The following is a 15,724-nucleotide window of genomic DNA, read 5'->3' as shown; positions in this document are numbered from 1 at the left end:
TTTCCGCGGGGGGCCTAAATGGTAACGTTACATTATGTAAGAGCTAATTTGAAAATTTGCATGTATGCTTTCAGTAGTTTTACAATAACACACTCTAGTGATGATATTTTAACTTTTTTTCACTAAAAATGCCTTTCTCATCTCTTTATTGAGGGCTACTCAAAGGTTTATAATTTTCTGATGAATATTTATGGCTGTAGACAGCTCAGAACCAAGGAACTTTAATATGTGCACCCTGCATAATGAGGGGGCTAAAGTCAGAGTGGAGTAAGTCACGTTTTCAACGAAATTTTGACTTATATCAAGACATTCAATCTAGAAGTGGTAAACTATTGAAAAAAAAATTAGCTAAGTCTCAGCTACAATAGTTCATCACTAGATTGTGAGATCACAAAATTTTTACAATGGGACTCAATGAAAAAACAGGTTTAGTAAAACCTTCTTTTTTTCAAAATATGGATTAATATACTTACACCACTCTGACTTTATATATGTTTAACCCATTTTCATATGCACATAATACTTACTCTCTCCGCTTTTTTTCTAATGCATACAATTATAAATTAAATGCACTGCATAATTCATTTCAACCATATAATTGATTTATTTCATAAATAATTACCTTGGTGTATTCATTTTCTTGGGGATACTGAAAAATAGATTAAAATAAATAAATTTCATTTTAATCAAAGTCATAATAAGTTTAAAATAAAAAGCTGAGCATTAGAAATCAAGCAATACATCGCTATCATTAAAAATATTTTCACAGATAAGGGAACCAAAAAACAAAATGCAATAGACAGTGTGTGCAGGGCCAGACTTGGGCAGGTAAAAAAGATGCGATCGGGCCGGGCTGCAAAATATTAGAGGCTGTAAAAATTTTATTGCATTGCTTACGTGTAATATTTTATAGTAACTGCTTTAAAAAGCCAGAACTTAAAATTCTATTAATCTACTGATGAAAAATACGTCAATTTATTAATAGACACACACATATATGGACATCATTTTCTCAGCTACCTCCTTAGGCATTTTGCCTGTTGTGGCCTTGTATTTATAAATGGTAGTGAATCCCCCATGGCTCCCACATTCCTTCAGACACAGTCAAAAATGAAGGCGTCTTCATTTTTGACAAAAATTCTAGAATAAGATTTATAACTGGCTTGTCATATTGATTTTCAAGAAAATTTTTAGTTTTAAATTCAGTAGACACCACTTATTAGAATTTTGTATAATGTTATAATTATGGGGAAGATATAATAATATGGGATCCCCATACTTTTTTAATTTTTATTGATAAACTCAATTAGGGTATCAATGGGATTGTTAGCAAATTTGCAGAAGATGTAAAGGTAATGGGAGTAGTTCGGAATCAAAGCGATAGGGAGTTGCTCCAGATCCACTTGAACAGGATTGGAACATGGGAAAATGAATGGAGCATGAACTTTAGCATTGACAAGAGCATGGTTGCTCATTTTGGTTCGAACAACCCATGGTTCTCGTACGAGTTTAATGGTGTCACTATCCCGGATGCAACTAGAGTCATCGATTTGGGAATTCTCATTGACGAGCGGCTTAGGTTTTCTGAGCATTCTTCAGCTGTGGCCAGAAAAGCGAATAAAATGCTTGGTTTTATTCTCAAAAACGTCTCTTCACGTTCTCCAAAAATCATTCTTCCACTTTCCGAGGTTTAGTTCTTCCTAGACTGGAGTATGCTGTAAGGTTTTGAACACAATACCTACGGAGGGACATAGTCTTGGTTGAAGGGGTGCAGAGAAGAGCTACAGGTGTCCTCGTTGGCACATGGCTTGAGGTATGAAGAGAGTCTTCATTTTTTGAATATGTTTACATTGGATGAACGCAGATGTTGGGGAGATATGATCGAAGAGTTCAAAATTTTTAACAGTATAGATAGGATGGACCATGATTTATTAATTTGCCATCAATTGACTGCTTTTACAAGGGCCCACCAGTATCTTTTGGTAAGGGACAATTCTAGGTTATGATGTCGCAGGGAATTTTTCTCTAATAGGGTTGTTAATAAATATAATAGCTTATCCCAGGGGTAGTAAATTCTAACAAAATTGACACGTTTAAAAAGAAATATGATAAACATGTTGGGGTAAATCGAGAAGCTATCCATACTTAGAATAAGAGACAACCATAAATAAATTTTATGGGTATTGTATAATATTTCATCATGTATATATATATATTGTTTATAATTTTTTTGATTGCATTTTTAATTGGGTTGCTGTATTTTAGTAATATATGATATCCATACTTGTTATGGGCATCTTTTTCTCAGCCACCTCGTTGGGCATTTTGCCTGTTGTGGCCCTGTAGTTATATTTGTATTATAATTTGAGTATTGCTGTTAGTGTTAACCATTGTCAATCTGCAAGACTATGTAGAAGGCAGGAAGACTCCCTTATTGAGGCACACATGTGTTAGTGAATCCATGGCTCCTCCCTAGGGTTTCCAGATTCTTGATGTTTTGGAGCCATCGGGAACGGGAAATCATATTTCCAGAGAATTCCTGAAATCACTTGTTTACAGAGGGACCCCGTTTATACAACTCTAACTCATAATATTATTTGATTTATATGACATTTAGGTTTGGCTGATACTATACTTTTTAATTAAAAATATTTAATTTATGTGCCACATAACTTCAACTACATGACATTTTCATTCCAACTCGATTCCCAAATTTTGGCAAAAGTGTCATTTCACTCAATTGATGTACGTGGGAACTTTTTGAAATGTCACTTAACACATATTGTGTATATAAAACACTACAATTAGACAAATATATTTAATACACCTTAAATTTTGGTTTATGATCCTTAACAATAAATGGCAAAATATAATATTAAAATTTTACAATAATAGCAAATAGATTTTTAGAAATAGTGTTTCAAACTCAAGTAAAAAGTCAGAAATAACATTCTTCATTAAACACTTTCAAAATTTTCATTCGCAAATTAATTCATGTAAAAACGCAACTACAAAGTGGGTGTAACTTTGGTTCTAAGTGTCATATACACAAAACAAGGCCTGGTTTAGAATCACAAAAAATGGGGCTTTCATAAAAAATAACAAAAGAACCTGATATTTTCTTCCAAAATGAAGTTTTGAACATAGTCGGATACCTAAATCAACTTCTATTGATTTAAAATGTTTTTTCAAAGTTAGTAATTTAAAATTTCTTTGAGAGAGCATTTTCTCTAACTTTCCTACAGTTATCAAATGGCATTTTACTTTTTAATTTTAATGTTTTTTTATTTTGAATATTCTAAATTTGTATGCCGGAGGTAAAGCACACTATGTAAATTTTCTTCAATATTGGGATAATACTATTAATTTGCAGTCACACCACACATAGGTATAGGGACACTGAATCAATACTTTTTCATTAAATCAACGAGCTCCACAGAGAGAGATTTACTATGCTAAAAAAACTTTAAACGACTCTCCTGTAAAATTTCCCTTTTGTGACATGGTGCCTTTATCCCTGGCATACAGAAATTCAGACTGAGCAAAGAAAGAAAAAAAGATATATGTGTTACCTTTTTTATAGCTTTAATTTCACACATACTTGCCACTATAATATTTTCATAACAATGCTGATCAAATTTTTACACATTCCTTTGATAAAAATAATTATTCATACTTTTTTTTTTGCACAAAATAACAATTAGAGAATTTCTCCAGATTTCGTTTTTGAATCTTCAAGTTCTCAATTTTCATCTTGCATCATATTCACCCCTGGACTATTAAGCCCCTCCTCAAAGGCTTTGACTTGTTTTTCCATGAAATCACGTCATATAAAAAATTTTTGACAGAGTTGATTTGTGACCATTAACCCTTTCTGGCACGCTACCCTTTAAAGTTGGAAATTCACAAAGAAACTTTGTAGGCAGTTTATTCAGGCTTAGAGGAGTACACAGGTATAATTTTGTAAAGATTGCACATACCGTTTTAATTTTGTGGGTGTGCCCAACCTTGAATTTGGAACTCGATTTTAGGCAAGTTTTGCATGTAAAATTTAAAACGTTTACAAAATAAAGAGATTAGTGTACAGCCAACAAAATAACACATAATTTTTTTTTTCCAGAAATCTTTTTTTTATATCCCAGAAACAAAAACAAAAAACTTTGAAATTTGAAAAATAAGTATGTATATATTCTTTGAAAAAATGTTTTCAAAAAATAATCACACGCCAAAATTATGGATTGGCTTGTGTAGTGCTGTTATCTAGTATTGATAAAGAAGGTTTGAAGTAATCCTTAAACTAATTTTCATTTTATTTATCATTTATTTTCAGTGTTTGAAAAGGAAATTTTCAGGTGTGCCCAGACAGGGCACACTGAGTCGGAAAGGGTTAAAGACTAGGGCTGGGAATCGATTAAAATTTTTAACTGGTTAATCAAAAAATTTTAATCGAATATTTTCAAATGCTATTCATTCATAGCAAACATAGTGTTGGTAACTATATAATATCAATATTGATGCTATAAAAATATATTCTATTCATTTCACGCATCTATCCGCTGAATGGAACAAATATAGAAATAGATTAAGAAATAAAGGCAGCCACGTGAAGCTATTTCATATCGCCCTCCTTTGCCAGAAACATGAATGTGAAAATTTCTAGAACTTGGAAAATGACCTTAGAATGTTTTTAATCTAATCATGTTACTCTATGTAAGTTGTTCTCCTAAAATGTTTTGTAAAATGTGTGATTTAATACATTCTCGTTTTTGGCACAATTTTGATAGCAAAATAAGTGATCCAACCAGCTGATAAAACCAAAAGTCAAAATTTGCACACTCATATCTCTGTTATAAAGGGGGAACGATATGCTGAACATGCTTGTCGTATTCTGGAATATCTTAACTTGGATCTTGTTTTTTAATCAGTAATTTTAGAAATCATCATTAGTTTTCTTTGAATCGACTTGTTTCCTGATGTTGAAAAACATTCGATCAAAATATTTTTAAATACGGTCACTTATCCGATATGTTATGAAAGGAACATAATTAAAGATATTTAATCAGTTTATAGTCACGAATAAATGATATAAAATTATAAACTTTTAATAAAATTTTCAATCAAATTTTAATTGGATTGATCAAGTTGATTAACTCAACTAAAATTTTTAACCATGATTAACAATTAATCGATTAACCAACCCGATTAATTGATTAATCATACCAGTCCTATTGAAGACCATAGGCTAACCTCTTTAAAAAGTGTAGCTCTCTCTAAAATATCCCGTCAAAGACAGACAGCAACCTTCACTCCCTCCTATCTTCTCTTTACAAACTTTTGGGAGTAGTAGTATGATAATTTTAAAAAATCATTCTCCCACTTGTATAATTTTGGCATTTGAAAAGCCGACAAGGGTCACCCCACTTAAAAAAATAAGTAAATGAAAAATACCCGAATCACTCTTTCTTCCACTTCTCCCCAAAAGTGATGGTGTTGCTTTGGACCCTTGTCCAGCTGTGCACAGTTTCACTTTGATCATTATCTGTCTTGATGATTGCTTAAAAAACAGGGTGTTGCTACATAAGTAGCGCCTGGAAATCATCCTATTTTTTCATATTTTTGGCCTCTCTACATACAATAGCGAAATAGCCTGTCATTGTGATGTGGACAGGAAAGTAAAATTAATCGATGAAATCACAAAAGGCTATGTACATACATTATCTGCTATGTGCTTTCTAGGAGAGTATCTACCAATTCTTTCTCCTTAAAACGCAATGCTTCTCTTCAGATATTATCTCATTTTCATCTGTGGTGTTCTCCAAACAGGATCATAAAATAGAAGAGAAAAGAGACTTTTTGCTTCAGGCTTTTTCTCTCAGTATTAAGATTTTATAGTAGGCACAAGGGGTTACTTGTACAGATTTTAGAATTGGAAACTAGAAGCCTCCCCACATGAATCGTTCTTTCTCATTAACTTTTATGAAAATTTTTTATATTCCATTGCAAGTATTACTGTGTTGCCACAGTATTTTTCCCAAATACTCAGGAATTTTTATCAGGATTTCAGTAACGAGAAAAATCATAAAAAAATTCCCGCTCAGAAACCCTACTCCCCCCTATCCTTGAACAGAGCCTTTATTTTAGACAGACCCCAGAATAAAATTTATAGCTGGCTTCTGATATTGATTTTCAAGAAAATTTATAGTTTTAAATACAGTAGATGCCACTTATTAGAATCTTGGATAAGTTACAGTTCGGGTATTGCTATTAGTGATAATCCTTATCAATCTGCAAGACTATGTAGAAGACAGGAAGACTCCCTTATTGAGACACACATATGGCAGTGAATCCATGGCCACCCCCCCCCACCCAGATCCTTCATTTTTGACAGGACCCCAGAATAAGATTTATAACTGGCTTCTCATATTGATTTTGTAGTGTCTTCCCAGCACTTAAAAAATATAATCTTCCTCCTTGTGATAACACCACAAAAATCCAGAGTCAAGGCTATCTGGCTAGAGAGCTGTTGTTGTTTACATTTTACCCGTGCATCTTTGTACATGTCCCTGCTCTCGTCCAAATTCTGTTTCATTTTACCTTTGTTAATATTGAAGGACAGTTGGAATACTATATAAGATCAAACTTCAGTATTTTGGTTTCCACTATCTGGTCCTTACAGAAAGAAGACATGGAACTTACTGATGTGCCAAAGGCAGGGGTAGGCCAATCTGTTATACCAAAATTCGACAAAGTGATAGAAAAAAAACAGTGAACTTACTACCCTCATAAAAATTTCTGCTGTCTTGACAGGGAAATCTGAGAATTTCGAAATTGGAAAGGAACTATCTGTGAATGAATCAGTTTTTTTTCCAAATTTGCCCCAGAACATCCGTTAATATTGAGAGAAGTTTTTTTTTTCTCTCAGCATAAGACTACTTAGGATATTTTAATTTTGAAAACATGAAAAAAAATCTGATATTGCAATATAATGCAGATGCATTTCGAATTAATCAAACCTTAAAAAGGTAAAAAGTTCAAATATACAAATAATTTTTATTCATTAAGCAGATAAATACATTTTTGTGGTACATATTTGTATATTTTTGCTTTTAGATTACATACCCCACTTAAAAGTTAAAATTTTTTTATTAGGAAAATGCTATTGGTGATTCTCAATGAAATGTAATGTTGAAACATGTCCAACATGGCAAACTCTTGAAGCGTTTACACGAGATTGGAATAGGGGGCAACTTGCTGAATTGGATAGAATCGTGGTTAAGAGATAGGTCGCAACGAGTTATGGTGAACGGGGAATTCTCTGGTTGGACAGACGTCACAAGTGGAGTTCCTCAGGGAAGTGTCCTTGGCCCCATACTTTTTTCACTTTTTATCGACAAACTCGATCAGGGTATCGATGGAATTACTAGCAAATTCGCAGATGATGTGAAGCTAATGGGGGTAATCGGAAATGAAAGCGATAGGGAGTTGCTCCAGACCAACTTAAACAAGATTGCAGAATGGGCAAATGAATGGAGCATGACGTTTAGCGTAGATAAGTGCATGGTCGCTCATTTTGGTTCGAACAACCCACGGTTCTCTTACGAGTTGAATGGTGTCACTATCCCGGATGCAACTAGAGTCACCGATTTGGGAATTCTCATTGACGAGCGACTTAAGTTTTCTGAACATTGTTCAGCGGTTGTCAAAAAAGCGAATAGAATGCTTGGTCTCATTTTCAAAAAGGTCTCTTCGCGTTCTCCTAAAGTCATTCTTCCGCTTTTTCGAGGCTTAGTTCGTCCTGGAATGGAGTATGCTGTAAGGTTTTGGAGACCATACCTACAGAGGGACATAGACTTGGTTGAAGGGGTGCAGAGAAGAGCTACGCGTGTCCTTATTGGCACACAAGGCTTGAGTTATGAAGAAAGACTTCATTTTTTGAATATGTTTACATTGGATGAACGCAGGTGTCGAGGAGATATGATCGAAGTGTTCAAAATTTTCAATGGGATGGATAGGATGGACCATGAACTTTTAGTACACCGCCAATCGACTGCTTTTACAAGGGGACACCAGTATCGATTGGTGAGGGACAATGCAAGGTTATGGTGTCGCAGGGAATTTTTCTCCAATAGGGTTGTTAATAAATGGAATAGCTTACCCCCGGAGGTAGTAAATTGTAACACAATTGACACGTTTAAAAAGAAATACGATAAACATGTTGGGGTAAATCGAGAAGCTATCCATTCTTAGAATAAGACAATGTGTATATATTGTTTGTAATTTGTGTTAATTGCATTTTTAATTGGGTTGCTGTATTTTTGAAACATATGACAACCATATTTTTATGGGCATCTTTTTATCAGCCACCTCGTTGGGCATTTTGCCTGTTGTGGCGTTGTATTTGTATTTGTATTTGTATTTGAAAGTGATGGGGGTGGAAAAACAAAGGAAAAAAATCTGATTTTGTTTTTCTTGTAACATTTTCCTTAGGCGTTTGAACATATCTGTTTTTCAAGAACTTTGTATTGTTATTCTGATGCATTTTTTGTCATTTTTAGAAAATTCTTTTCAAGTTTTCTGGGCATTTTTTTATGGCCAATACCCATATGTCTCCAGAGCCATGTCAGCCTTCTCAAATGAGGGAGGGGGTCATAAGTCTTAACAGCACCATGAGCCCCTGTAGGAAAAGAGATTTCCCTAGGCCCATTATCCCATTAGAATTGAAGTGCCAGTCAGCCTGATTCAAAATCTTACTTTGTGTATAGTGTTTAGACATTATTCGTGTTTAGACATTATTTTATTTTGCATATGTCTCATTAATGTGAGGGTCCTTATCCACCTGAATTATCCAGTATGCCCTTGCATTAAGATGGACATGCTTTCTAGAATCTGCTCAGAAAGGTTTTTCATTGATCTGAATTCCAAGAACTTTACTAAACCCCCAAATTGAATTCCAGTGGACGTATAATACAAAAATGAGTTAATCTCTGGGCCAACCTTTATCACATTGGTTATAATATTGAACAGAGTTGCAAAAGTGTTTTTGCACCAGGAGACTAAATGACCAAGTCTGACCTTGAGTGTGTGCATGTGCTTTTAATTCATCATATCGAGAACCCAGTTAGTTCAAAAAGGCAGTAACACAAAATTCTATGTTTTGGGATAACTGTATTTTAAAGATTCACTTTGCATGGAACTGAATGTGAATCAACTCTAATTCAATTACAGTAGGGCAGTGCCGTCTTAACGCATAGGCCCACTCGGGCACAGCCCGGGGGCCCCAAGAGAAGAGGGGCCTCATAAAAATGAGATCCAGTTGAAATTTTCTAGAATTTACTAGGTACAGCCTCAGAAAAACCACTTGGCCTGGGGGCCCATGATGCTCTTAACACTATAACCGCGGCACTTTCAGTATACCTAGAACCGCGGACTGGGTCAAATTGATCCAGACTATAAAGAAACAGTGTTTCATTGCAAAAACAGAAGTTTGTTTACGGTTTCTGGGTTTCCTTCTCTTTCTTATTCGATGTCGTGTAATTGTGCAATCAATAATGGAAAACAAGGTTTGTTTATTAATAGAAAAATGGCTCCAAACTTAGCTAAAAATAATTTAATGCAGTAAATATATATATATATATTTATTTATTTATTTATTATGTTACACTTTTAAACACAAAAACTTTTTGAGGTAAAACCCATGGCAATAATTAGAATAATGTGAAATAATTTGACAATTAACTTGCCTTGCTTAAGTTTGAGAAAGTGAGAAAGTTTGTAATACGGTTCAAATAAATAATAATTTCTTACCGATAAGAAAACTTTATAATAGGTAATTTGAGCAAATTGTTTTTGTGACTCTAGTACATTTACCGCATGTTGGGGTTGCGCAGTCCATGCAAACATCAGCAGTTTTGTTTCCACATTTCGATGCTACCTGACATCGAACTCGTTTCATTTTTGATGGCTCACAAACAGTTTCATAATCAAGAGCGCACAAATGTTTTCTCTTACGCATAGATGACACGTATGGTGAACGTAGCTGTTCAATTAGATTTTGGAGGAACTGCAATATTGCGAAACGCGCACTTTTTTTAATTGTAAAGGATTGGAACGCCCATTCAAATTGTAAAACTTTCCCGACATTGTGGAAAAAAACCAAATTTGTAAAAACTCGACCTTGAATATCCAGTTTTGTTGTCTAGCTGCTATGTGGTAGTCACCGTTTCGCATCGCGAAAATCACGGGTGTGTACGCATAATCGGCTTTTGGAGGGGCACCAGGATCTAATTCTTCACATATAGTATAAAATAAATTATTTTATTCCAATATTTTAATTCTCCAAAAATATTTCTAATTTTTGATTACTGGCGGCGGCAGGGGGGGGGGGGAAAGAGGCCTCTCATAACCCCCTCTCCCAAATCAAACTTTACTTTTGGTGAAAATCCGGGTTTAGAACTTGCAATTGCACAATGGTAATCGGCAAAAAATGTGATTTTGTAAAGATTTCAGATTTTGAGTTGGCTATTCCTTTGGAAAATCTTCTGGTTGCCACGGCGATCACACCGACCTACTACACAAATATGCATACATAAAACTACTTCAAATGCACGCATTACCAGTTTGGAGGATAGATGCAGGGCCGCGAGGGGGAGGGACAAACGGGTCTGGTGTCTTGGGCTCTGGACGTGAAGTCGGGGAGAACCGACTTCACCCTCATGTTTGAGAAAGTATCTAGTAACTGTGCGAGATAGATGGCACCACCTACTGAACACAAAACACGCCAAATGCTGGGCACACACACATAAGCACACTGTTAAGTTTATCAAACACAAATCTGACATAGCTCCCATATTCTGGTGTTAAAATATGTGGCAGTTAAATGGCGACAGATCAGAATGGTGGACCATCAGGGAGGGAAAATAAAATCATTTTACCAGGAAAACCAAAGTATGAATAGGGAATCAGAAGATAAGTGTATGAGAGAGGAGAGAGAGAATCAAATTTGCTTTGAATTTGATCAGAAGATATTGAAAGTGCTTCGATTTTTAAAAAAAAATGTAAAATCAATCAGAAGGGAATTTATAGATTGATTTATTAGTAAATATATAAATGTGTATCCCCAAATGTTAACTAAATTGGATTCTGCTTATAACGTTTTTCAAAAACCGTCATAAAAAACGTAAATAAGAAAACACTTTAAACAGGAAATCTTAATGAGAATTACTTATTGTTAGGGCCACGAAAATAAGTTATACTAAGTGGAAAAATGTTCTAGATGGGAGAAACGTTATAAGCGGGACCAACACTGTATATTTATTTTAAATTTATTACACGTGCAGAATTACATGCTCAGTGCTAATTCTCAGTGCTAATGAGCTTTTTTGCAAGCTTTTCCTACTAGTAGACAGTGAAAATAAATGAACCTTTGGATAGAACATGTTTTTAGAAATGAATTACTTGATTCACAGACAGCCTACCATTTTCTACCCAGAACATGACCCACCGCTCAGTCTCAACGAAGAATATAAGCAGGTGATCAAAGACCTGGGGCATGCTGGAAGAAAATTCATAGAGATACCAGTGAATTATGAGGGGGGGGGGCATAATTTTTTTCAAGATAAATTCTTTTTGAGAAGGACCCACTTTCACTCAAAAAGAACCCAGATTTATTGGATAACCTGGGTCCTGGGACCCAAATAAATTAGAATAAAGTGGCATCTCTGATGACCATCAAAATGGTATAAAAATTCTTACACTGCATTTAACCAACTGCTGAAATTTGTTAAGGAAATTTTAAAACCTATAGCTCCCTTCTGCCGTTCAGCTTTTTGACAACTTAGTGCATTCTCTTTTATGCCATATCTGCCCAGTTTGACTTATCTGTATGCTCTTATCTTTGAAAATGTTTAACCATCCACAGGCATGAGTTTTTTGTCGAATCGTTCTCAAAAATGGCACATCAAAGACACAAAATCATTCCAAAATGGGTAGGCTTTTCTAGTAAAACACGATCCCTTGCGAACAACGGTATGTAATACCCCGGACAGTGTGGTGATAATAAAGATTGACATTTCGGTACCGCCCAGTCAGTAACACTTTTTCCTCTTTGGTATGAAACGTTTTCTTTCCCCTACAGTATTTGCAATAAGGCACATTCAAAGGCGGTAAGAACGAAAGTCTCCTTATTGACTCCAAAAACTGGTTGAAAAGAACTTAAACTCAAAATTCTGTTCATTTATTGACTTTTCATTTCTTTCAGATAAAAATTTCATGATAAAAATACTTGGAGTTTCAGACACACACTCCAGTTTATATATTTTTTGCAGTAAAAACGAACCTTCGCTTGGAAGGAAAAAAGTACCCCCTCCCAAACAGTAATCCTGTTCACACTACTGCTCGTACATATCTGTAACATGTTCTGTAAAAAACAGTCAGGTAAAATAAACATTTTCCATTCTTAAATTTTGATAAAAGTGAGGAAATAAAAATTCAGTTTCTCTCATAAACAAATACAAGGAAACAACAAACAAAATGCCCAACGAGGTGGCTGAGAAAAAGGTGCCCATAACAAATATGGATGTCATATACCTCAGCAACCCAATTAAAAACACAATCAAAAAAATTATAAACAATATATACACATGATAAAATACTATACAATGCCCATAATATATTTATGGTGGTCTTATTCTAAGTATGGACAGCTTCTCGATTTACCTCAGCATGTTTATCATATTTTGTTTTAAACGTGTCAATTGTGTTACAATTTACTACCTCCAGGGGTAAGCTACTCCATTTATTAACACAACCCTATTAGAAAAAAATTCTCTGCAACACCATAACCTCGCATTTTCCTCACCAATCGATACTGGTGTCTCCTTGTAAAGGCAGTCGATTGGCGGTGTTCTAAAAGTTCATGGTCCATCCTATCCATCCCATTGAAAATTTTGAACACTTTGATCATATCTCCTCGACACCTGCGTTCATCCAATGTAAACATATTAAAAAATTATGTCTCTCTTCATAACTCAAGCCCTGTGTGCCAATAAGGACACGCGTAGCTCTTCTCTGCACCCCTTCAACCAAGTCTATGTCCCTCTGCAGGTATGGTCTCCAAAACCTTACAGCATACTCCAGTCTCGGACGAACTAAGCCTCAAAAAAGCAGAAGAATGACTTTAGGAGAACGCAAAGAGACCTTTTTAAAAATGAAACCAAGCATGCTATTCGCTTTTTTGACTACCGCTGAACAATGAAAACCTAAAAGCTGCTCGTCAATGAGAATTCCCAAATCAGTGACCCTAGTTGCATCCGGTATAGTGACACCATTCAACTCGTAAGAGAACTGTGGGTTGTTCAAACCAAAATGAGCAACTATACACTTATCAACGCTAAACATCATGCTCCATTCATTTGCCCATGCTGCAATTCTGTTTAGATTGTTCTGCATCAACTCCCTATCGCTTTGATTCCAGATTACCCCCATTAGCTTAACGTCATCTACGAATTTGCTAACAATCCCATCGATACCCTGATCAAGTTTATCGACAAAAAGTGAAAAAGTATGGGGCCAAGGACACTTCCTTGAGGACACTCAACTTGTGATGCCTGTCCACCCAGAGAATACACTGTTCACCATAACTCATTGAGACCTATCTCTTAACCACGATTCTGTCCAGTGCAGCAAGTTGTCCCCAATCCCAATCTCATGTAAACGCTTCAAGAACTTACCATGTTGGACCCAATCGAATGCCTTCTGGAAATCAAGGTAAACAACGTCGACATTTTTGCTCTTACCCAAAGCCTTAGTCACGTGATCATAGAAGCAAAGGAGGTTAGTTACACATGACTTCCCTTTCCATGCTGATTTTCCGACAATACATTATTGCCGTCTATCCGCTTTGCAAACTGCCTTTTGATGATAATTTCCAAAATTTTCTACAGGGAGCTCGTCAAACTCGCTGGACAATAATTGGACACAGCCTCTCTACTACCCTTCTTAAATATCGGAACAACATTAGCAAGTATCCAATCCCTTGGGACGATACCCTCAGCAACACTGCTCCTATATATCTGTGCGACTCGCCACAACAATTCATTAACACATTCCCTGAGGACCCTGGGATAGATATCATCTGGTCCTGGTGCCTTGCTTGCACATACATTTTTTAGAAGATTCAGGACCTCCACGTCTTCCACTTGAATATCGTTGAGGATTTTATTACCCCACGCAAGACCCGTATATTGAAGATATGGCGAAAAAGTCATTAAAAGCACAACACATGCCTACATTGCTCTCTAACCTAGAGCGTCCTATCGAGAGGGGCAACTGTACCCTTACATCCATTATTGACGTATCGAAAAAATAATTTTGGGTCAGAGCCAATGTTATCTGCCAACCTAGATTCAACTTCTTTTTTTAGTATTCCTCTTTCAGAGGTTACGCATGCAATCCGTGAACCATAGAGGGTGTGATGTACAAACACGCTTTTTCTGAACAAAGAGTATGACGTCGTGCAAAACAGAGTACAGTTTCGTACAAAATGATTCCCATTGACTTACCACCCCTACTGATTCCAACCGTCTTTGAAAACTTCCGTTAACCTTCTTCTCAAAACATCAAAGTTTGTTCTCCGAAAACAAGGAACCAGTCTTTTGTTATTAACCTTGCCCGAGACAAAGTTACAGTGAAATCTGACTATACGATGATCACTGGAAGAAAACTCTTCCCCCACCGAAACATGTTCAACAAGATCCTCAGAACTAGTGAGAACTAAATCCAAAATAGCGGTGTACCCCTAGTGGCTTCTGATAAAAAAAAATTTCAAGCACCAACTTAAGAAAGTCTCTTTCATACTGATCACTAGCTGAAAGGTTCTCCCAATCAATACCTGGGTAGTTGAAATCTCCTAGTATGAGAACCCTCTTATGCTTACACATGTAATAAATTTCATCATGAAACTTGGCAATGTACACTGCTGGCCACCCAAATTGCAACACCAAGAAAGACAAGAGATATCGCAACAATATTTATTTTGTAGATAACATGTTGACCAAGCATCAAATGATTAAATTTATAGACTTCTGTGAAGTGTGGTTCCTGCCAAAATCAGTAGCCAGAGTAGCCGCCATTGTTGGAGATCACCGCTGCCACACGCCTCGGCATTGATTCAAAGAGACTTTGGATGTGTTCTTGGGGTACAGCAGACCAAGCAGCTTCCACGCGTTGCCAAAGTTGATCTGGTGCGGCAGCTGGGGATGTAATCTGGGTCAATCGTTGAGCAACCATGGACCACATGTTTTCCATCAGCGAAAGATCCGGAGAGAGAGCTGGCCAGGGAAGCAATTCAATCTGGCAATTGACGAAGAACCTTCGGACAATGCGTGCCCCATGTGGTCGCGCATTATCCTGTTGAAATATGGCTGTGGGCAAGCCCTGAAGGTAAGGAAGGACAACTGGCTCCAACACCTCGGAGATGTAGCGCTGGCTTTTTAAAGTACCGGCAATGCGTACTAGAGGAGTGCGAGAGTGATATCCAATACCGCCCCATACCATAATACCCGATGCAGGACCAGTGTGGCGGTGCTTAACGCAGCTGTTCAGCATCCTCTCTCCACGGTGTCTCCAGACTCGAATCCGACCATCGTGGTGTTGCAGACAGAAGCGTGACTCGTCAGTAAAGACAATTTCATTCCATTGTGCCGTCCACATCCTTCTTTCATCGCAC

The 15,724-nt window shown here is 36.3% G+C and overlaps 1 protein-coding gene across 7 annotated transcripts in view; it reads right to left on the bottom strand.

Moving 5' to 3' along the window:
• The window catches only part of Ide (Insulin degrading metalloproteinase), a 442,696-nt gene that overhangs the window by 342,459 nt on the left and 84,513 nt on the right, over positions 1-15,724 (bottom strand). For all 7 annotated transcript variants that reach the window (XM_089232551.1, XM_089232550.1, XM_089232552.1 and 4 more), the window contains one exon: positions 623-649. In XM_089232551.1, the coding sequence (XP_089088677.1) occupies positions 623-649 (27 nt within the window). The remainder of the gene's footprint in view (positions 1-622; positions 650-15,724) is intronic.

This window comes from Pholcus phalangioides, unplaced genomic scaffold (assembly GCF_987345545.1).
Source record: "Pholcus phalangioides strain wild (caught in Gottingen) unplaced genomic scaffold, Ppha-v1.0 ptg000007l_1, whole genome shotgun sequence".
In the NCBI taxonomy this organism is placed as follows: domain Eukaryota; kingdom Metazoa; phylum Arthropoda; class Arachnida; order Araneae; family Pholcidae; genus Pholcus; species Pholcus phalangioides.
The sequence above is the reverse complement of the archived record's forward strand: the minus strand, read 5'-3'. Positions and strand labels throughout refer to the sequence as shown.